Raw genomic sequence first — 19892 nt, 5'->3', positions numbered from 1 at the left:
GCAGGTCCTCAATATAACGATCTAGAATATAATCGTCTCACGTAATGGCAATATTGATATTTGGAGTTGTCTTGCAACCAATGTATATCTCAACGTCACGTAGTAAGGTATTTACCATTTTGACATGCAATTATATACTAGTACCTAGGTATCTAACTCGTGCTTTCGCTTTCACCTTTAATAGAAGATCGTAGGTAGGAAGTCTCGATGGGTCGTTTCCTTCTTTGAAGAGTAGACAGGGCATTGCTTACTTAGGTACCTAGTACTTGGGTATCGTGCTCTTTCAAGGTTAGATAAGAGTAGTTTGAGCGTCGCGCATATTAACGACGTTATTTCCTCAGTCGTTAGTTTTGTTTCATGGTAGTAGTAGTTTCCTAGGTAATAATAATCTAGGAAACTTATTTTATGGAAGTCGCGAAGGGTTAAATCGACAATGCTCGATCGTTTTTGATTCCAAATTTGCTTGCGATCCCGAACTTGAATAATTTCTCTCCTATCTACATACAAGTTACGATCGTTATCCCATTTATACCATCGCTAGCTCATCGCTATTCTATTCTATCGTTAATCCATTGTTATTTTCTCGCTAATAGCATGGATCTCCAATTTAACTTGACCGCTTCATTATGATGCTCGGTTATTCCACTTATTATCATAATTTACAACCTTTTAAGAATCAACTCTACTAATGTAAAGCTTTCAGAATGTAGTATCTATTACCCTTAATCAAATAGTTACGTGGACATAACGACAACACTTCCCCGGAGCCCCAGACACCACACGGAAGCTCGCCTAAGGGCAAGGGGGAGAACCCTCAGGCAAAACCCATTAAGTCAAGACTCGTTGCGTAAGTGTTATCATATATTATTATACCTATTTATCAGCTTTAATCAATCTCATTAATAACAGGATAACTAAGAATTGGGCTCAACCAACTAAGGGGAAGGCCTGTGTGCCGACAAAAGACTTTGAGGATAGCCCCAAAACCATGATTGAGGCTATAGTTAAACATTCTTTAAGTTTATCTTATTGGGCATTTGTATCAGCATCATTACTAGCGATAGGGATGCTCGGCGGGTTAATATTTTTAACGCATCAGTCGATCGCTCAGGGGAACGACGTTCGCTTCAGAACGGCCAGCATCATTAACACCACCCATACATCCTAAGATAATTGGAGAGGGCCCGGAGAGGGAGGAGGATAGCTGTCGATAGAATGTACAATATTTTTTCCCGGCGAGAGGAACATAAAATATGTTGAAGCAGATGCAGGGTATGAGTATCATATTAGGTAGTTGATTAATAGTTTGTGAAGTTACTGATTCTAGGTAGTGGTTCGTAGATAGCACACATATACCCTTAAGTATAGGGCGTAGACTCCCAGCCACCTAATATTCCAGCAAAATACAAGCCTTTTAACAAAAACAACATGATGCAGTTTTTTGCCATGGAGGAAAGTTCGAAAAATCAAAAGAATCCTACCCCTTAATATCAACGAGGAAGACATGGCAGTCTTGGAATGAAAGATTAGACGGACCTACACTCAACTATACCTAGTCTAGGTAGTTAGTCGTCTAAGTACATACTTTAGAGTATTCATAATCCCTCAATGTTATCCTCGACAGAGACCCAGTAGGTCCGGTGCCCAACACGGACAGGGGAAAGGTTGTTCGCGGGGCGTACATTATCAAGGAGACTTCCAATTATAAATTGACGTTAGCTAGTTGTGGTTCTAACCTTCATTATGCCGTGGCTGCGGCCAGCTTGCTTGAGGACAAGGGCTTTCCAACACGTCTTGTCAGTTCACCCAGTTTAAATCTTTTCGAGAAGCAGGATCGGAAATACAAAGATGAGGTATTCCCTAGGGATGGCAGACCAGTGATTACCTAGTGTGGAGGAATATGTATCCACCACGTGGGCGCGATACGTTTCGGCCAGTATCGGAATGACGACCTTCGGCTACTCTGCATCAAGAGAGAGCAATTATGAGCGGTTCGGATTAGATAATAAAGGAATCGAGAGACGGGTTTTAGCTTACCTTGAGGAATTGAAGGGAGACAACGCGTGGCATCACGGATGGAGACAATTGTAGATTTGGATACTTGAATAGGGGTTGATATTAACACGATTGTTCAAAACTTATCTCATAAGAATGGGAACCCCATACACCAGACGCCGTACGAAATATGATACAATTTTACCATTAAATACAATTATTCCGTCGCATTGGGGCCAAGTACTTTTCCAAGTAAGCTGATCATTTGGTAAGCCTAGAGATCTGCCAATCTGCCAACAGATCGCGCATTTAGGTGGGGTGCAGCGCCTACGGCAGCGCCCCATCCCCTGTAATCGCGATTGATGGTTAGCCAATCACTCGCTGCTGAGTACCTGTTGGGGTTACCAACTTTTGTAATCAAGTTCTCATTTCTATTATATAGGTCGCCTAGTAATTGATAGACTGGATCAACTTGATTATTAACTTACTTGTTAGATGTTTACCTAAGGACTGCACCACATTGTGAAGCTTGTGTTGATATATGACTTTAATCAAGCCAATATACAACTGGGTCGTCGTGGTTGCTTAGAGCGACATAAGTGAACTAAAACTTAGCTAGGTACCGAGGTAGGTTATGATGGATCTCTTGCAGTACTAGGTACCTACCTAGGTACGTAGGGGGTTACTGAAAGCCTTTGAAGGCGCTATAATCCTAAGGGTTTCTAGCGATAAGGAAGCGTTATGACTACAGCCCTAGAGGTACTTAGCTTATAGGTGAAGAAAGATAACGCATTAAATCACTAAAACCTTCCCTAAATTTTAGCGCACATTAATTAGATAGGTACCTCCCTACCTACTAGGTACCTACCTACCAGCACATTTCCATCTCAACCATTCCACCATTTATGCACTATAATTACAGTGATCACATCATTTCAAATCTCATGCTTCAGACACAAACACCCCGACATTTTCTTAAAAATAGATTTAATCACAATTTATATTTAAAGAGCGATTAAATTATAAATAAGCTGATCTCATTTTCACAAACCATTTAGTTGTGTAAACAACTTTTGTTCTAGACTTCAAGCCTGGAGATTACCAATCGTCACGGATTTGAGAACCTGGTACTCTTCTAAACCATACTTGCTACCTTCTTTCCCATAGCCGCTCTCCTTAACACCTCCGAAAGGTGTTTCGGCAGCACTGATCAAGCCCGTGTTGACGCCGACCATGCCACTCTGTAGCTGTTGAGAGACGCGCATGATCCGACCTATATCGCTGCTGAACATGTAATTGGCAAGACCAAACTCGGTTGAATTGGCCAGCTGTATCGCCTCCTCTTCCGTGTCAAATTCCCAGATCAGGGCCAGGGGACCAAATGTCTCTTCATTCGCGACAAGCATGCTGGTGCTCGCTCCTGATATGACGGTCGGCTTATAGAAATAGCCAGATCCAGGGCCCGAAGAGCCACCAGTCCTGAGTTTCCCGCCCTTAGAGAGAGCATCCTTGACGTGTTGGTCGACTTTTTCAACCGCAGCTTTATTGACTAAGGGCCCTTGGGTTGTCTGCCCATCAAATCCCGATCCCATGTTTAGAAGATTGACCTTCTCCACGAGCCTTGCGGTAAACTTCTCGCTGACGCCTCGCTGGACAAATATTCGGTTCGCACTGCAATATTGTCAGCAAGGCCCTTTTTGAGTGGCACGCTATGAAGTTGCATCGACTTACCACACGCAGGTTTGACCCGTGCACCGGAACTTTGAAACCATGGTTCCAGCAACGGCGATATCGAGATCCGCATCGTCAAATACAATCAGGGCCGCATTTCCGCCGAGCTCAAGGCTCGTCTTCTTCAATGTAGTAGAGGCAAGGCCGGCTAGTTTCTTCCCTACACCGGTCGACTCGGTGAAGCTCAGTTTGTTGACTAGTGAATTCATCGCTAGCTCAGTCGCCGCAGCCCGATCTTTTGTCGTGCAGACATTGATACAAGCAGGAGGGATGCCAGCTTCGACCGCAAGTTTAGTAAGGGCTAGGCACGAATGTGGAGTCTCGCTGGGGGGCTTTATAACGACGGAGCAACCCGCTGCGAGGGCCGGGGCGACCTTGCGCGTGATCATAGCTGCAGGAAAATTCCACCTGTCCCGGGGCTGGTTAATACCCAATGTAGGCAGTCAAATGCAAATAAGGGTTACTCATACGGTGTGATAATGCCGCAGACGCCTATCGGCTGTCTAAAAGTCATGATAGTGGTATTTGCCTGAGAAGATGGGATAGTATCGCCATAGGCTCGTGGAGCCTCCTCGGCAAACCACTTGATGAAAGACGCCGCGTATTTTACCTCTCCCTCGGCCTCCGCATAAGTTTTTCCGTTTTCGAGGCACAGGATTATTGCAACTATTTACTCCTTTAAGATATTGTTAGGAAGAAGTCATCGGAAAACTCACGGTCACGAACGTTCTTCTCGACCAATTCATACCATTTCCGTAGCAAATTACCACGCTAGGCTGCGGTGGTCGATGCGTAGAATTCCTTTTGTGCCTTTGCGGCTTGCTCTATCGCATTCTGGATAACGGCACGCTCCAGATTTGCAACATTGCTGATTTTACTTCCGTTTACGGGCTCTACTGAGGTAAGCTTCCCGTTGCTAAGTCGTAATTCTACCTACCTACAGGAGACTCACCTAAGACTTCGAACGTTGTCTTAGCTTTAATCCAGTGTCCACCGACGAACGCATCTTCGATAAAAAGGGTCGGATCTGAGAGCTGGTATCGTTAGCTGAATGTTACTGTACTTACAAGTACAAAGGGGGGTAAGACTAGAATATGAGGACATACAGACGCAAGAGGGTTTATAAGGTCGACAGCCATCTTCACGTTTTAGTTTACCACAAGACCAAGTTTAGTTGGATTGGTCTCAAAGACTTGAAATGCAATTTCTCTATTTATTTGTGCTTTCGTTCACCGTACATGACAATTTTCCTGGGTACCTAGTTGTATATACAGCCTTGACAAGTAAATTCAGCCCCATGATTTTCACGTTGTGGTCGGGATTATACGATGAATACGGCCTCTATGTTAAAAAAGTCGGGACCTTGTTCCACTACGTAGTAGGTACTCGGCTCGCCCCCCGATACAGAACAGCTTACCATGGCAGAGGCTGCGGATGGTTCCATCTCTAAGTCTCGACGATGAGAAACATCTCTGTGTACAAGGTACCTAATTTAGGATCCATAATTCAGGGGCTCAGGGGGTGCAACCCGGAAACCATTTTCCGATTGGGAAGGAATTCTCATCCCTATTCCCCCCTTCCTAAGATGTGTATGCATCTCCAAGTTCCCCGCATTGAAGCAATTTGGGGGGGTTCGCCTCAGAATAGGTCTCATTATCGGACTTGGTAAATAGAATAATCCTGCTGATTCATCGGAAAGCCTATCCTGGCAGCCTAGCAGCAACGATTCCACCTGTCTACCCCCTGCCTACTAGGTACCTACCAAAGTACCTACCATCCAAGTAGCTCGGTAGGTACCTATCTTATGAGGTTTAGTAGTGATGAGAGCAAATGTGGGGTACCTAGTAATATACATGAAGCCAGCTGACTGGACGTGGGGTAACCCCGCAATAGTTACCTATCCCCCAGAGTATTACATCCACTAGAACTCCACTAGAACTCCACTAGAACTTAACGAAAGAATACAACCACAACCACAACCACATTTCCTCTTCTATTGATGTCCATAGCTTTAGAATTTTATACAGTGTTTTCATCGAATTGCATTTCAATTGATTGCCGATTAAATTGTTAAGTGTTCAGCATGTACTGAACGCAGCATATGCCAGTACTCTAAAAAGTGTAGCCTAATTCACGTTACTCTGCAACGCGCACAATTCGCTTTTGATGATATTGTTAACTTTCAAATCTACGAAAGCCGCTACTGCGTGGGTCTCATAAAACTTCGGTTGTTACTACTCAGCGATTCTACTAGCGTTCCGGTTTAAAGATGGTAACCTCCTCCGTGTCTGGCCGCAGGCACGTTACCACCGCGTGCAGTCCTTGCCGCGATGACAAGATCAAGGTACGATACGTTTATTGGTATCCAATTGAGGCTCCGACGCTGACTTGAACATGAAGTGCGATGGTAAAAGCCCATCATGTGGCCATTGTATTGACAAGAAGCGTCAATGCGTATATAATTCCAAGACAGACAGGCGCAAGTGAGTGAACCCGCGCTCTGACGATGCCTTCGCCACATTGCGAGTCCAACTATCCAAGGCTTATACCTTGCGTCAGGATATCACTGCGTAAATCTATTGAGACCTTTTCTCGTCGCCTGCGACAGCTCGAAGCCACTTTAGCCTCTCACAGTATCGACCTTCCGCAAATGCCCAATGAAGAGGACGCTTCTATGATAGACTCGCTCATGGTTATGTATGCACCTACTCCGGAGCCTCCAACATCTCCGTTACCTGTTACATTTATGAGCTCTGAGTCGCCAGATCGAGCTATGCTTCTACCACCTTCGGAACCCGACACGTGCATGGATGCCACGGAGCAGCCAACTGTCCCCGGCAGTAATCTGTTCCAATTTGATTCTGCTATCGACGAAGACTGGGTTTGGAATATGGGCGCCTGTTCATCATATCCGGCCCTAGATCTGGGTAGCTTCACTCCTATTAGCCCTCTAGGGAGCGATACTATTATTGGGCATTCAACAGCGTATCCCATAATTCCCCATGATATACCCACACCAACCTTAATTAACGATGAAGGGTCATCAGATGATGATGACTGTTCTGAGGTGACGAGTCAGTTCTCCTCGCGACTCGGAACTCTCCTGACTACGGCGCAACCTCCAATATGCATTTTATGGAAAGTAAACGTATTTTGAAGTATAAGTCAACATCGCAATCACGAGAACCAAAAATCCAGGCCAAACTGGACGACGCAGGTGTCGGCCAGAAGGTACCTATTGAGCTCATTCGAAATCTTACTGATCTCTACTTTACCTGGCAAAATCCTAGCTTGTATATAGTAGATAAGAAGGAATTCGAAAAGGCAAGAGAGAGCTACGTCCTTTACAAGCGGGAGAGTACGTTTTACTCGGAATTTTTGATCAATGCATTGTAAGTCGATTACCATTAGTACCATATGACTAAGCCAATCTGACTTAAGCAGGTGCGCTATAGGGGCAGCGTTCAATAATACCTGGTACCCTGGATACCCTTTCCCCTTGGGTGAGTTTTTTGCAAAACGAGCGAAGGCGCTCATGGATGTGGAACTGGACACGCCACGGATAGCCACTATCCAGAGTCTCGCCGTCCTAAGTATCCATGAAGCCTCCGCTACCAGAGATACCCGCGGCTGGATTCTTAGTGGTATGTCATTTGATTTTACTATTCCCCTACCTATTAATAGGAAAGGTACTAAATCCAATTCATTTCCTAGGAATGGCGATAAGGCTTGCGTTTGACTTGGGACTTCACCTCAATACGAAACAATATGTCGAGGATGGAACTATGACAACGGAAGAGGCGCGAGCACGGAGTGTGGCTTTCTGGGGCATCATAGCAACTGACCGGTATGTCCTTAATCATTTTCCAAGAATGTCTTCGTCGCGACTTGATATTGATTGTGAGGTAAACGTGACAGAATGTGGGGAATATATCTAGGTCGGCCGTTTCATAACACCCTTGATACTGTGAGCGTTGAAATACCTACGCGTTCCCAATCAGGGCAAAAATTAGATCGTTGGATGGCCAATGGCGCATTTGGCAATCATTCAAGAGGGCTTGTTCTTCCAGATCCAACATATATTCTTTCGGAGAGGTGGCAAGCATTATATGAAATCATGTCTCCCTTAGAGCTAACGTTGTACGTCCCCTACAATCCATTTGAGACATGAAACTTACTGTGATGTAGGTATTTCAAGGCAGATATCAACAAGGTTGAGCTGGTGGCATTTTCTCAACATACATATGATCGTCTTCTAGCATGGAAAGACGAGCTTCCAAAAGAGCTAGTCATCGACATGGAAACATTAGACTCAACAAAGCATCTTCCCCATGTACTCATGTTGCAGTAGGTAACTCCTTTAATAGCTGCATACGATTTAGTCCGGACACTTCTGACTTCTAAATAGTATGCAATACGCCCTGTTTATAATCATCCTCCACCGTCCGTGGGTTGCCAAGAAATATATCCAGCCGACTCCTCTCTTCGGTTCGGGACCCCGTCACGCGCGTGAGATGTGTCTTCGCTCCGCTGTTGACATAGCTATTCTCATCCGCGCCTTTGAGAAGCAATATTCTCTTCAAAGGGCAAACGTGCTTCTTGTACACATAGCATTCACGGCCGCCCTCATTCTTCTCTATGCGACCGTATCCGAAAAAGACTTCGACTGCCAACGTGAGCTATCAACGCAGCTAGATATGTGCTGCCAAGCACTAGCAGAACTTGGGAATTCATTTGAAAATGCAGCAAGAACACTCGACATCCTTCTGTCTGTTAAGAGAATGTGGCAGGCAAGCTTAGTCTCGGGAATTCAGACCAAGCGCGCACAACCTCGAGAATGGTTCCCAAGTAACCATTCCAGTAAGAGATTACGAACATCCGATTAGTACGCGTACCTAGGTAGTCAAAGGGTCACCTCTACATCATTTTGCAGAAACATTAACCACACCTAAATATTGTACTATTTGTTGCTTAGTAACAAGGGACGTTGTGGCGCTTGCCTTTGGTCAATATCCTCCGAAAATGAATTAATTTTTGCTATATAAAGTAAGGTTTTTAAAATAAAATATAGTATTTTATTTTATAATATTATTTATGTATTTTATTATATTTTAAATAAAATATTATATTTTCGAAGCCGGAAATATTTTTCGGTATTTAATTTAAATATTTTATATTATAAAATTTAAATGTAATTTTTATAATTATTAAGTATTTTTTATGTTAATTTTTTTTAAATATATAAGTTTAAGTATTTTAATTTAAATATTTTCGTTCGTATTTAATATATAATTAAAAATTTAATTTTTTAATTGTTTTTTTTTTTATAATTATTGTTTTTTAATTTTTTAAATTTAATTATTTTATCGTTTAATAATTTATATATATAAATATATATTTATTTATTTTATTAAAAGTTAATTTATTACGATTATTATTATAAATAAAATTTAACGTTAAAAATAAACGTTTAAAAAAAATTAAATTATTAATTATTAAATATAATTTTATAATTAATTTAATTAAAAAGTTTTTTTTAATTTTTATTTAATATTAAAGTTTAATTAATTTTTTTAAGTTATTATAAATTATATAATGCGTTATAAATTAATCGTGCCGATTTTAAAACGCGTTAAATTTAATTTCGATCGTATACGTTTAATTAAAAAGTAAATATTTTTTAAATTAATTAATAATATTATTATAAATTTTAAAAATAAATAAAATATTAAATATTTCGTAATTAAAAAATTAAATTATTTAATTAATCGTTAAAATTTAAATGATTTTTTTATTTTATAATATAATTTATAATTTTTAAAAATTAATTAAATTAAACCGTTTTAAATTTTTTTTTAATATATTTTATTAATTTAATATTTAATTTTATTAATAAATTATTAAACTTATATACGAACGATTAATTTCGAATTAAACGATAATTTTATATATAAAACTTAAAATATATAATAATATTTTAAAACCGTATTAAAAATTAAAATTATTAATAATTCGATATAATACGATAATTAATTTATTACGATTTTATATTATCGGGATAACTAACACGTGACTGATAACGTTAAGGCTATTAGTCATGTGACTTATTAAGGTTACACCCCTCGTGTATATAGTTTCGGATTTTTGCCCCTATTTTAAAAATATAAAACGTAACTTTAATATAATTTTTTTATTAATCGTTTTACTTTAAATTAACCGCGGTTTATATTAATTCTTAACTATACTAACATATATAAATTATTTTTAAATTATTTTTTTTTATTATACGTTAACCCGAAAACATTAATATTATAATATAATTTTTATATTTAAAATGAGAAACCCTGGCCGCGCAGTATGGGTACATCGGCTGATCCGCGCAGTAACGCTAAAATCCGCGCTAGCGCATTCGAAAGGTACCCAGAACGCCCTCATTCCCTTCAATCCACTTTGATTAATTATTTCTCCTTCATACAACCGTCAAATTTAATATAATTACAATCATTCAATTGCTCTCATAAGGCGCTTTCGAATGAACCCGGTTGCAGATCTATATCCATCAGCGGGAAGGAGATATATTGGATTGAAAAGATTCGGGCAGAGGGATAGAATTCTGAGACCACCGGTCGCAATTTTGTAGCGCCTTCAGGTTCAAACTCACTTCCTATGACGTCAACTCCTTTTGAAGCGGTGCAAATTGATCTGCTAGTAGACCAGATTAAGAGCTTTCAATTGATTGTAATTATAAAGCTTTTGAGCCGGTATTCAGGGAGAAACAATTGATTGAAACTGATCGGGGACTTAGGTGTTCCAAAAAGGTACATTGCGCGAAAGGATACATTTTGCCACATACTAGTTTATATGGCGCTCGAGGTACACCAAGCTATACCTCTTTCGATTTAGCTTTACTGCGCGGATCTAACGATGTACCCATACTGCGCGGCCAAGGTTTCTCTTTAAAATTAACTTATAATAATAATATTAAATGTTTTATTAAATAATTATTAATAATATTAAGTTTTTTCGTTTTTAATATATGTTTTATTATTTTATTCGAAAATAAGCGTATTATAATTTAACGAATTTAAAATTAATATATATAAATAAAATATTATTATAAATAAATTTTTAAAGTTTTTAATCGTATAATAATAAATTAAAAAAAATTCGTATAAAATAAATAAAAATAATTATAAAAATTAAAATATATTTATTAACGTAAAAAATATCTTTAATTAATAATTATATATTATGAAAATTATAAAAAACCGTTTAATAATAAAAAAGTTTAAAATTTTAAATAAAAAATTTATAATTAAATTTTATCGTTTTACACGTATTCGTATAAAATCTTAATATTTTAAAAAGCTTTTTAAAATTAATTAAATTTTTAAAAATAAAAATTAAAACATTAATATAATTTTAAATAATTAATTTAATTTCGTTAACGTTAATTATTTTTTAATAATAATAATAAAATTTTAATAATTAAATTAAAACGTTAATTAAATAATTAAAAATTAAATCGTTAAATATATTAAAAATAATTATTATTTATTTAACCGATTTAACGATTTAACGTATTTATTTTATATAATTAAAATAAATTTCTTTTAAAAAAAATTTATTAATTAAATTTTTATTTAATAATTTATATAATAAGTTTAATTATTAAATTATTTAAATAAAAACTTTATTATTAAACGTATTAAAAAATAATTTATTAATTAAAATAATTTTAATAAATTTAATGTTAATTAAATGTTTTTAAAAATTATTAATTTTAATTAATAACGTTATTATTAAAATGCGAACTTTTTTAAATTAATAATTAATTTTAATTTATTAAATAATTAATTATTAATAATTATTATAATAAAATAAATAATAAATTAAATTTATTATAATAATAATTATAACGTTATTTAAAAAAATTATTAATTTTTACCGTAAAATAAAATCGTAAATTAAAATTATATTTTTAACTTATAATTAAAAATTAATTAAATAATATAAAAAAATAACGAGGTTAAATAAATAAATTAATATATAAAAAAATTAATTATTTAAATATTTTTAATAATTTTTTTAAATTATAATTATATATAAAAAAATAATTATTAAATATTTTACGATTATTAAATTATATTAAATTCATTTTATAAACTTTAAATAATTTATTAACTTATTAAATTAAATCGTGATATTTTTTAAACGTATAATTATAAGTTAAATTTATAATATATAATTTAATAATTATTTAAATTTAAATTTAAATAAAAAAAAATTAACGGTTAAAATATTATTAATAATAATTAAAATTATTTAAAAATACGGTAAAATTAAATAATTAATTATATTTCGAAAGTGGATAATCCAGTTCCGGTATATAATATTTAATTATACGTGTTTTATAAGGTTTATGTATAATACCGGTATTTTATGAAAAATACAATATTTTTAAAAACCCTAGTACAGAATGCAACTAATCCACGAAGCCCCCTGTAATTACAGGGGGCGCAGGGGCCACAAGGCACTACTAAGCGCTAATTCTCAGGGTTCTACAAAAATACGATCGCATCCATTGTACAATAGGACCTAGGTACTACCTTCGTACTGATACGATACTACCTCGTATCGTACCGATTCTTTAGGTGCTCATCTCATGAACTTTGGGTACAGCTCTTAGAAAATACAACCACTTTTTACCCTACCAATCAATCCTACAATTTGACTCAAGAATCGATAACTACCTTGGTGATAAGTGCTCCATCGTCATCCTTAAGCCTAGCCGCCATGCCAAAAGCCTGAGAAGCCGATTCGAGGCCGAACGTCTAGTAGCGTAACTCCCTGCTCGAGCGCATTTCTGATCTGTAGGCCGCGTGGGTAGCAATTAGCATATCACTACACGTCAATTTGAACGGGTACACTAATGCCGACGAGAAGGGTCTTGCCTCCGGCGCGTGTAGCCTATGAGGTATGAGAACTGTATAACTCGGAAGAATCTCGATCTTGCAAACTCACATATATCGATGTGCGCGCACAAGACTCCACACTTGTGCACTCGAATACTCTATGAAACATGCTTACATGATTTCTTGCCATCAACACAGCTGCGTCTTCTTTTGCTAGCTCCATCACATGTTCTGTTGAGATCGCTGTGCGAATTTCCAGGAATTGGATCGCGTTCTAGGGGCTCAAGTAGCGCGCCGTATGCGAAGTCCGTATCAACTGGCAATCTACAGCGTAGGTTGTCAGCAATATGAAAATCAATGGTTCAGAAGAGGCACGCCTGACCTATGCACCTATTTACCAGGGTGATCCAAAGTTCTTGATAGTGTGGAATCTTCGTCGCGCTGATACGGAAGCGTAGTTTCTCGCAGATCTTATACACGTCCCCACAGCAATCCTCACACTCGTCACAAGGTACACCCACTTCGAGCGCGACTTTGTCACCAACTTCCAACCCTTCTACGCACAAGCCAACGGCGAGGATGACACCTACTGCCTCATGACCCAGTGGTGGCGGTTCTCGTACTTGGATGTCTCCGTTGTGGTATTATATGTGGTAGTGCAGGTCGGATCTGATGGCTTTGACTTCAATCTGTCTTGTTAGTCTTGGGTCTTTTGGACTTGCGCCTTCACCTCACAACAAGCAGTGATACTTAGGTAGTGTACACGCATGTGTGCACAGGAGCGGTGATTTGAATGCTACTCTTTTATATACTTATTCATTATTAGAAAAATATCCACATAGATATTATCCAACCTACTCGTACGATCGGAAACAACCAACGGAGGATGTGCCCGGAATTCAGGACTCGGCTCAGCAAACGCTCCGGGTTCTAGATCCCGAGCCCCACATGCAGTTCGACCAGATGTTGTTCTTACGTATAGCATTCTAGGTATCTATTTGAGATAGAATAATGTTTAAAGACTGAGGGAGCTGCGAAGACATTGAATACGCGTCTAAGTCGTGGAGTTGTGTATTATTATAAACTTAATATTTATTCGGGCTCATCCTGATTTTGGACAGGCGAACACATCTTCAACGAGACTCTACTGACCACGTCGTACTGGGTAAGCAGCCGGACATTCTCTCACATCAGTACTTTGTCACGATGGACCCTACTGCAATCATTATCGGGGCTGGACCTTCAGGTATCGCCATGGCCTATAAGCTTAAGCATACATTGGGCTATGAAAACTTCACAATCTTCGAAAAGCTTGACGGCGTTGGTGGAACGTGGAGGTTGAATAATTATCCAGGCTGGTCAGTATACCTAAGAACTTCCTGTACTTCCTGCTTCCACAAGATGGCTCACATGATGCAGTGGATGTGATGTTGCCTCGCATCTGTACTCTTTCAGTTTCAATCTAAACCCCCATTGGTCTCGAGAGCTATGCGAGCAGGACGAGATTCTCCAGTATATCGAAGACACAGTTGATAGATTTGACCTACGTCAATTCATTCAATCCTCAATTCAGTGTATTGGTGCTAAGTGGAACAATGATCGCACCGAGTGGGAAGTACGACTCAAAGACCTGAAGACAGGTATAGAATTCACGCGACGAGCTAATATTTTCGTGTCTGCTGTTGGCGGAATATCATTTCCCAGAGATGTTAGCTGTCTTTCTGTCTATATGATGCATCCAAGAACTGACAATATCGGGTAGGTTCATTTTGAAGGTATGGATGACTTCAAAGGACCTATGTTCCATACCGCCCGATGGGATCATTCTGTGAAGTACAAGGGAAAGAGAATGGTAAACTTCTCCTGAACTCCTTCGGTTACCTAAATATCACTTCTCTAACCACCTCAGGCCGTTATTGGAAATGGCTGTAGCGCTGCACAAGTCGTTCCCTCTGTGGCGGATCATGTATCTCTCGTCAAGCAATACGCACGAAGTCCGCAGTGGTATCATGACAGACCCAACCACGTTTTTACCGAGGGAGAGAAGATGGCCTTTCGCTACATACCATTTATCATTCAGCTACGTCGCTTGTTGACCTTCCTCGAGATCGATTACGAATCTTACGTATACCGACCAACACCCAAGGGAATCAAAGCTCGACTTCAGAAAGAGGAGGAAGCTCGGCAGTATATTTACAAGACGGCACCGAAGAAATATCATGAGATGCTAGTACCCAAGTTCGAATTGGGATGCAAGCGCCGAATTGCGGATCCACAGTACCTAGAGTGCCTGCACAAGCCTACGGTCGAACTTGTTCCTGAAGGCATCGAGAGAATCACGGAAGACGGCATAGTCAGCTCTTCCGGCAAATTCGACAAGTTCGACATCATCGTTCTAGCCACTGGATTCAAGGTGTCACAATTTCTGACTCCGATGGAGATCATCGGCGTCGACGGTAAGACCCTCGATCAGCAATGGAAAGAATCCCGAGGCGCACAAGCGTATCTTGGGACATTCGTCCATAACTTCCCGAACATGGCTATCATGTAAGTCCTCCCGTATCGCCGTCGCTTTAAAAAACCGAGCGGCTAATCAATCCCGCTTACCAGTTTCGGTCCCAACACCTTCCCCGCAAACAACTCCGCCCTCTTCGCCTGCGAAGTTCAAGTCGACTATGCAGTCAAAGCGCTCTTCGCACCTCTCATCGACAAGCGAGGGCGCGTAATCGAGGTGCAGGAGAGCGTCGAGAACCGCACCACAAACGTGATCCACGCACGGCTACGGAACAGCGTGTTCCAAGGCAACTGCTCGAACTGGTACCTAAGCGAGTTCGGGCGTAACGCGGCATCCTGGCCTGATACCGCCGCGTCGTTTTGGGTCGCCACCTACTTCCCGAAGTGGAAGGCTTTTAATATGTCTGGCGGCAGCAGGTTATGGTTCATCAATACATTGCTGCGGAATGTGCGCAATACTTCGCTTTTGACTAAGACTCTGGTCCTGGCTTTGCTGGCTTTTGGATTCAGGCCGCTGTTGAGTTTGGGACACTTTTCTAGGACCACAGATATGCTGAGGAATTATGCAGTGAGGAACTTGATTACCTAGAATAGGTAGTTTTTGAGATGTTTTACTGGAAATTAAACTACTTATCTATTATGTGAGTAGAGCAAATTGAAACATGAGGATGTCGCATATGAAGTTCTGGGTAAAGATTTCGCACATTTGCTCAGGGGTTAATGCCGTGCAATTTGAGATGATAACGCACTGCGGGGCTTTCTTTTTCAGTGGCTGGCCCCTTGGACTTTAGTGAATAACCGTTATATCACAGGGGAGCTACAGGCACACATATCACCCGGGCACTGTATTTAACAATAACTCACCCAACGGTTGTAACCTTAGGGTACCTCTGATATCGCGCCCTGTGGATAAGATTTTCGAAAGATATTTTTTAAGATTGAGAATAGTTACCTACATTTATTACGGATTTATCCATATTTTTGTACGATTGCGGATGGGGAGTTTGTTAAGGCGTACTACCTGTAAGAGCCCCGAGGGGTACCCGTGGACGCTCCAAGTTACAGGGTTTACGGCACTTAATCCCTTCAATCAGCCCTGTAATACTTCGTACAGCCAGTTACAACGCAACTCCCCTACAAGTCGTTAGCTAGTGTGCTTTCTCATGTACCTAAGCTTTTCGGTAAGTTCAACATTTTGCAAGGACTTCAATAGCATCGCAACCTTACATTTTATTGCTTCTTTCATAATTAAATCGAATATATCCATGAATTTTTCGAAAAGCCTCATTGTTTATTGAAGGATATAAGTCTAAGCATGTAGGTAGGGTTGAAAAGGTATCTGTAAGTAATGTGCTGGTTCAGTTTAAAGTAGGTAGCTACGCGTGCATGTATGCCCAGGACATATTCATGAAATATATCAATCAAATGGCTTGAATAAGAGATATCTGAATACATAAGCCCTATATTTTTAACTTGATGTTAAAGAAGACGATTGGGATATAAAGTCGAGCGCGTAGAAGGTGCCTAGTAGATAAAGCATTCTGTCATTTTATAGCTTCTAAACCCCTATGGAGGGGTGGTCACTATGGACTGCGCTAGGGCTGTACCTAGTAATGTGATCAATAGCGCTGTACACCTAAATTTACAGCGCATCCCTATCATAGTACGAGCTTGCAAAAAGATCGATCTTACTATGGACCGGAGAATATAGCAAAGCCACCTGGGCAGTTATCTTCTTCATCAGCGACATCCATAACTTAGTATACAGAGTATATCGAAGCAGAATCTTATTGTGAATGGTTGTAGTTATCAATGAGCACGAAAATTATTATAGTATGGATGGATGCCACCTGCCAATGCCGTGATTTACGGTTGATCATAAATATTGCTAAGCCACATGTAATAATTATGTCAGCCACAGGCATTGTCAATTGACGAGTAACAAGTACCTCCGTACTCGTACGTAAGTGTCACAAGGGTGCACAGCCACAATGGTAACGTCGCGGCCCCTGCAATTTGAATAACAAACAACTTGGCAATTTGGCCTCAGGAGAGTTTTAAGGCTGAACTCATTTTACCACTTTCAACATTACAACCTTGGAACCTTGACGGAGATAAGACTTCAAAACATCAATACTTGAGTACATACCTACTCTGTACTTTACCGTAACAAGCCTGGAATGAACCTATAATCTATTATCAATCATCGTCGTCTAGAACACTTCGACCTCATCAACCCTCCAATTATCCGGTTTTCCCGAGTTCTTCGCTTCGTCATCAGCGGCATTCCACAGGCTTACAATACTTCTACCGAATCTACATCGACACGAGTGTCCTAATTCGAATTCTATAATCCTACGCGCCAGTTTCTACGCGCAATAAAATCTACTCGCCCCGTCTAGTATCGGTCGCGATACAGAATAGAAGAAATATTTCACACCCAGCCATCCCGGCAAACTCGTCAGGATGGCCGTCACTTCGATACAAGACCGAACCTCCGAGTTCCGATCCGTCCTTACACAAGTCCAGAGGCGACAGGCTTCGTCCAAGGTCGGCTCCCAGAGGAGATCTCTCTTGACAGATTCGCAGAAGGCCGCCGCCAATGGAGACGCGCAACCGCCTCGGAGGTCCGATTTCGCGAGACGCGCAGCCGAGATAGGACGCGGGATCGCCGCTACGATGGTATGCCTCATCTTTCATAAGGAACTTCGGGTATTTGCTGACGTGTTGGTTATATAGGGCAAGTTAGAAAAGTTGGCGCAGTTGGCAAAGCGCAAGACTTTGTTCGATGACAGACCCGTCGAGATTAACGAGCTTACTTTTATGTAAGACCCCTGTGATATTTATATGCTATCCATTGATCGCTAATATGAATATCCCAGAATAAAACAAGATCTATCATCTTTGAATCAGCAGATCGGCGGCCTACAGACATTAACACGACAACAACACCCGAAAGTCGACCAGGAAGGCGAGCACAATAAGAATATTGTGCTGATGTTACAAGGCAAGCTTAGCGACGTGGGCGCCAACTTCAAGGACGTCCTCGAGGTCCGTACCAAGAACATCCAGGCATCCCGATCGCGAACCGAGAATTTTATCTCTTCTGTATCCCAGCACGCGCAGTCGTCATCGCTCCAGCAACAATCCGCTTCACCCTTGTACGGGACACCGAATCGAGGCACACCGTCCCCCGGCGCGGACTTACTTACGCTTAATCCACCAGCGGCAATGGGCGATCAGCAGATGCTTTTGATGGAAGAAGCGGCGCCGCAGAACTCATATATCCAACAAAGAGGCGAGGCTATCGAGGCTATCGAGAAGACTATTGGCGAGCTCGGATCCATATTTGGGCAGTTGGCGCAGATGGTGTCGGAGCAGAGCGAGATGATCCAGCGCATCGATGCGAATACCGAGGACGTGGTCGACAACGTGCAGGGCGCGCAGAGGGAGTTGCTAAAGTATTGGTCTCGCTACTCGGGCAATCGGTGGTTGATTGCAAAGATGTTTGGAGTTTTGATGATATTTTTCTTGTAAGCCCTTCATGCTTCCTAAAACTCGATTATTTGTAGACGTGTTTTGCTGACTATAAACAGGTTATGGGTCCTCATCGCCGGTTAAGCGAACGGAACGAGAAAACAAGACACGAGACGAGATTTATTAGTAGACGCTGGTGTACTACTACTACGATTCTTCAGTTTGTACATTATTACGCCATCCACCCCTGGCTAAGGGACCATGGTAGTTGGGCTACACGTACTAGATTTTAATGAGATGCATGGCGGCGACCCGTTTGTATGCGTACCACACCTATAAAGTATTGGTTCTGGCAGAGTTGGAGTTCAGACGGTCATGAATATGATTTTATTATATCATCTTGCTAGCTATTTGATCACTGTATGTCATCTGAATTTAACAACACCATATTGGTTTATTTTTATATATCGCTAAAGTTAAGTGTCCATTCCACATATGCGAGAGTGAAGAACCGTCCGCTCGGTCTTAGATCGAACCGAGGTCAATCCACTCCTTAAAATTTAGAGCCAGATTTCAGATTTCAGATTCCACGATCCCCCACTAAAATCCATCCAAGCTGGGTAAAAATGGCCGCGTTTTAGAGACTAAAAACTTCAACGGTCTCTTGACCAATCCACAGCTAATCTACTTGGTATCGAATAGAATTTCTCGCTATAGAATATGATCGAGATGTTTCATCGATGTGCATGGCGGGACATTCTGCTTTGGCCGACGTGGAAGTATGTATGTGCCTGGATCTCATCCCAGGTATATACTAGGTACTAGTAACCCCCCTGGATTTCCACCACTGGCGTTCCTCGGCGACCGAGTACCCGATTTCATCGTAGTGGGGTTGATCGCGGAAAACATTTCCCAGTTAACTTCCAGGTGTTTTTGAAATTACACGCTACATCACCACATACTTACTATTTACCTTTATATCATTCGCCAGGAATAGGAAGGTATGGCGCCCTCAGTATTGGGTTGTAAAAGCTGAAGAAAGGAAGAGTGACGGAAGTCGATGAGTGAGCCCTGCTACAACTCTCGCCAGTGTCCTTTACCCGGCTAGCATGAGTATGCGCTTTCTCAATTATTCGTCTACCACATAGCATACTATAGTAAGCGGATATATATGTAACATTCATCACAGGCGAGATTCGATTCGAGAATAGTCATCTCAAAACCCCCGCGATCTACCCCAGCAGCTAAAGCATAGTCAGG

General features: G+C 40.4%; 4 protein-coding genes across 4 annotated transcripts; 3 read left to right on the top strand and 1 right to left on the bottom strand.

Moving 5' to 3' along the window:
* Positions 1–3080: 3080 nt before the first annotated feature.
* On the bottom strand, positions 3081–4865 carry GGS22DRAFT_199647 (aldehyde dehydrogenase; the record flags this gene model as incomplete). Its single annotated transcript, XM_047966318.1, has 7 exons — positions 3081–3666; positions 3727–4134; positions 4197–4392; positions 4443–4497; positions 4570–4632; positions 4668–4760; positions 4833–4865. 7 exons carry the CDS (start codon positions 4863–4865, stop codon positions 3081–3083), a joined length of 1434 nt encoding a protein of 477 aa, XP_047820212.1.
* A 1255-nt stretch (positions 4866–6120) lies between these two features.
* Positions 6121–8757, top strand: GGS22DRAFT_179257 (fungal-specific transcription factor domain-containing protein; the record flags this gene model as incomplete). Its single annotated transcript, XM_047963663.1, has 9 exons — positions 6121–6209; positions 6361–6793; positions 6886–7118; positions 7171–7370; positions 7441–7573; positions 7645–7866; positions 7915–8073; positions 8135–8574; positions 8702–8757. The coding sequence occupies 9 exons, from the start codon at positions 6121–6123 to the stop codon at positions 8755–8757; spliced, it is 1965 nt and encodes a 654-aa protein (XP_047820211.1).
* Positions 8758–13847: 5090 nt separating this feature from the next.
* Positions 13848–15744, top strand: GGS22DRAFT_187618 (monooxygenase; the record flags this gene model as incomplete). Its single annotated transcript, XM_047964618.1, has 5 exons — positions 13848–13999; positions 14061–14349; positions 14404–14493; positions 14551–15188; positions 15252–15744. The coding sequence occupies 5 exons, from the start codon at positions 13848–13850 to the stop codon at positions 15742–15744; spliced, it is 1662 nt and encodes a 553-aa protein (XP_047820210.1).
* A 1478-nt stretch (positions 15745–17222) lies between these two features.
* Positions 17223–19103, top strand: GGS22DRAFT_160705 (putative ER-golgi SNARE complex subunit). The gene is made up of 4 exons (XM_047960970.1): positions 17223–17837; positions 17895–17980; positions 18038–18688; positions 18752–19103. The coding sequence occupies exons 1-4, from the start codon at positions 17622–17624 to the stop codon at positions 18774–18776; spliced, it is 978 nt and encodes a 325-aa protein (XP_047820209.1). The 5' UTR covers positions 17223–17621; the 3' UTR covers positions 18777–19103.
* The last annotated feature ends 789 nt before the right edge of the window (positions 19104–19892 follow it).

Source organism: Annulohypoxylon maeteangense (genome assembly GCF_022496945.1).
Source record: "Annulohypoxylon maeteangense strain CBS 123835 unplaced genomic scaffold GGS22scaffold_6, whole genome shotgun sequence".
NCBI classification, from domain to species: Eukaryota; Fungi; Ascomycota; class Sordariomycetes; order Xylariales; family Hypoxylaceae; genus Annulohypoxylon; species Annulohypoxylon maeteangense.
The sequence above is the reverse complement of the archived record's forward strand: the minus strand, read 5'-3'. Positions and strand labels throughout refer to the sequence as shown.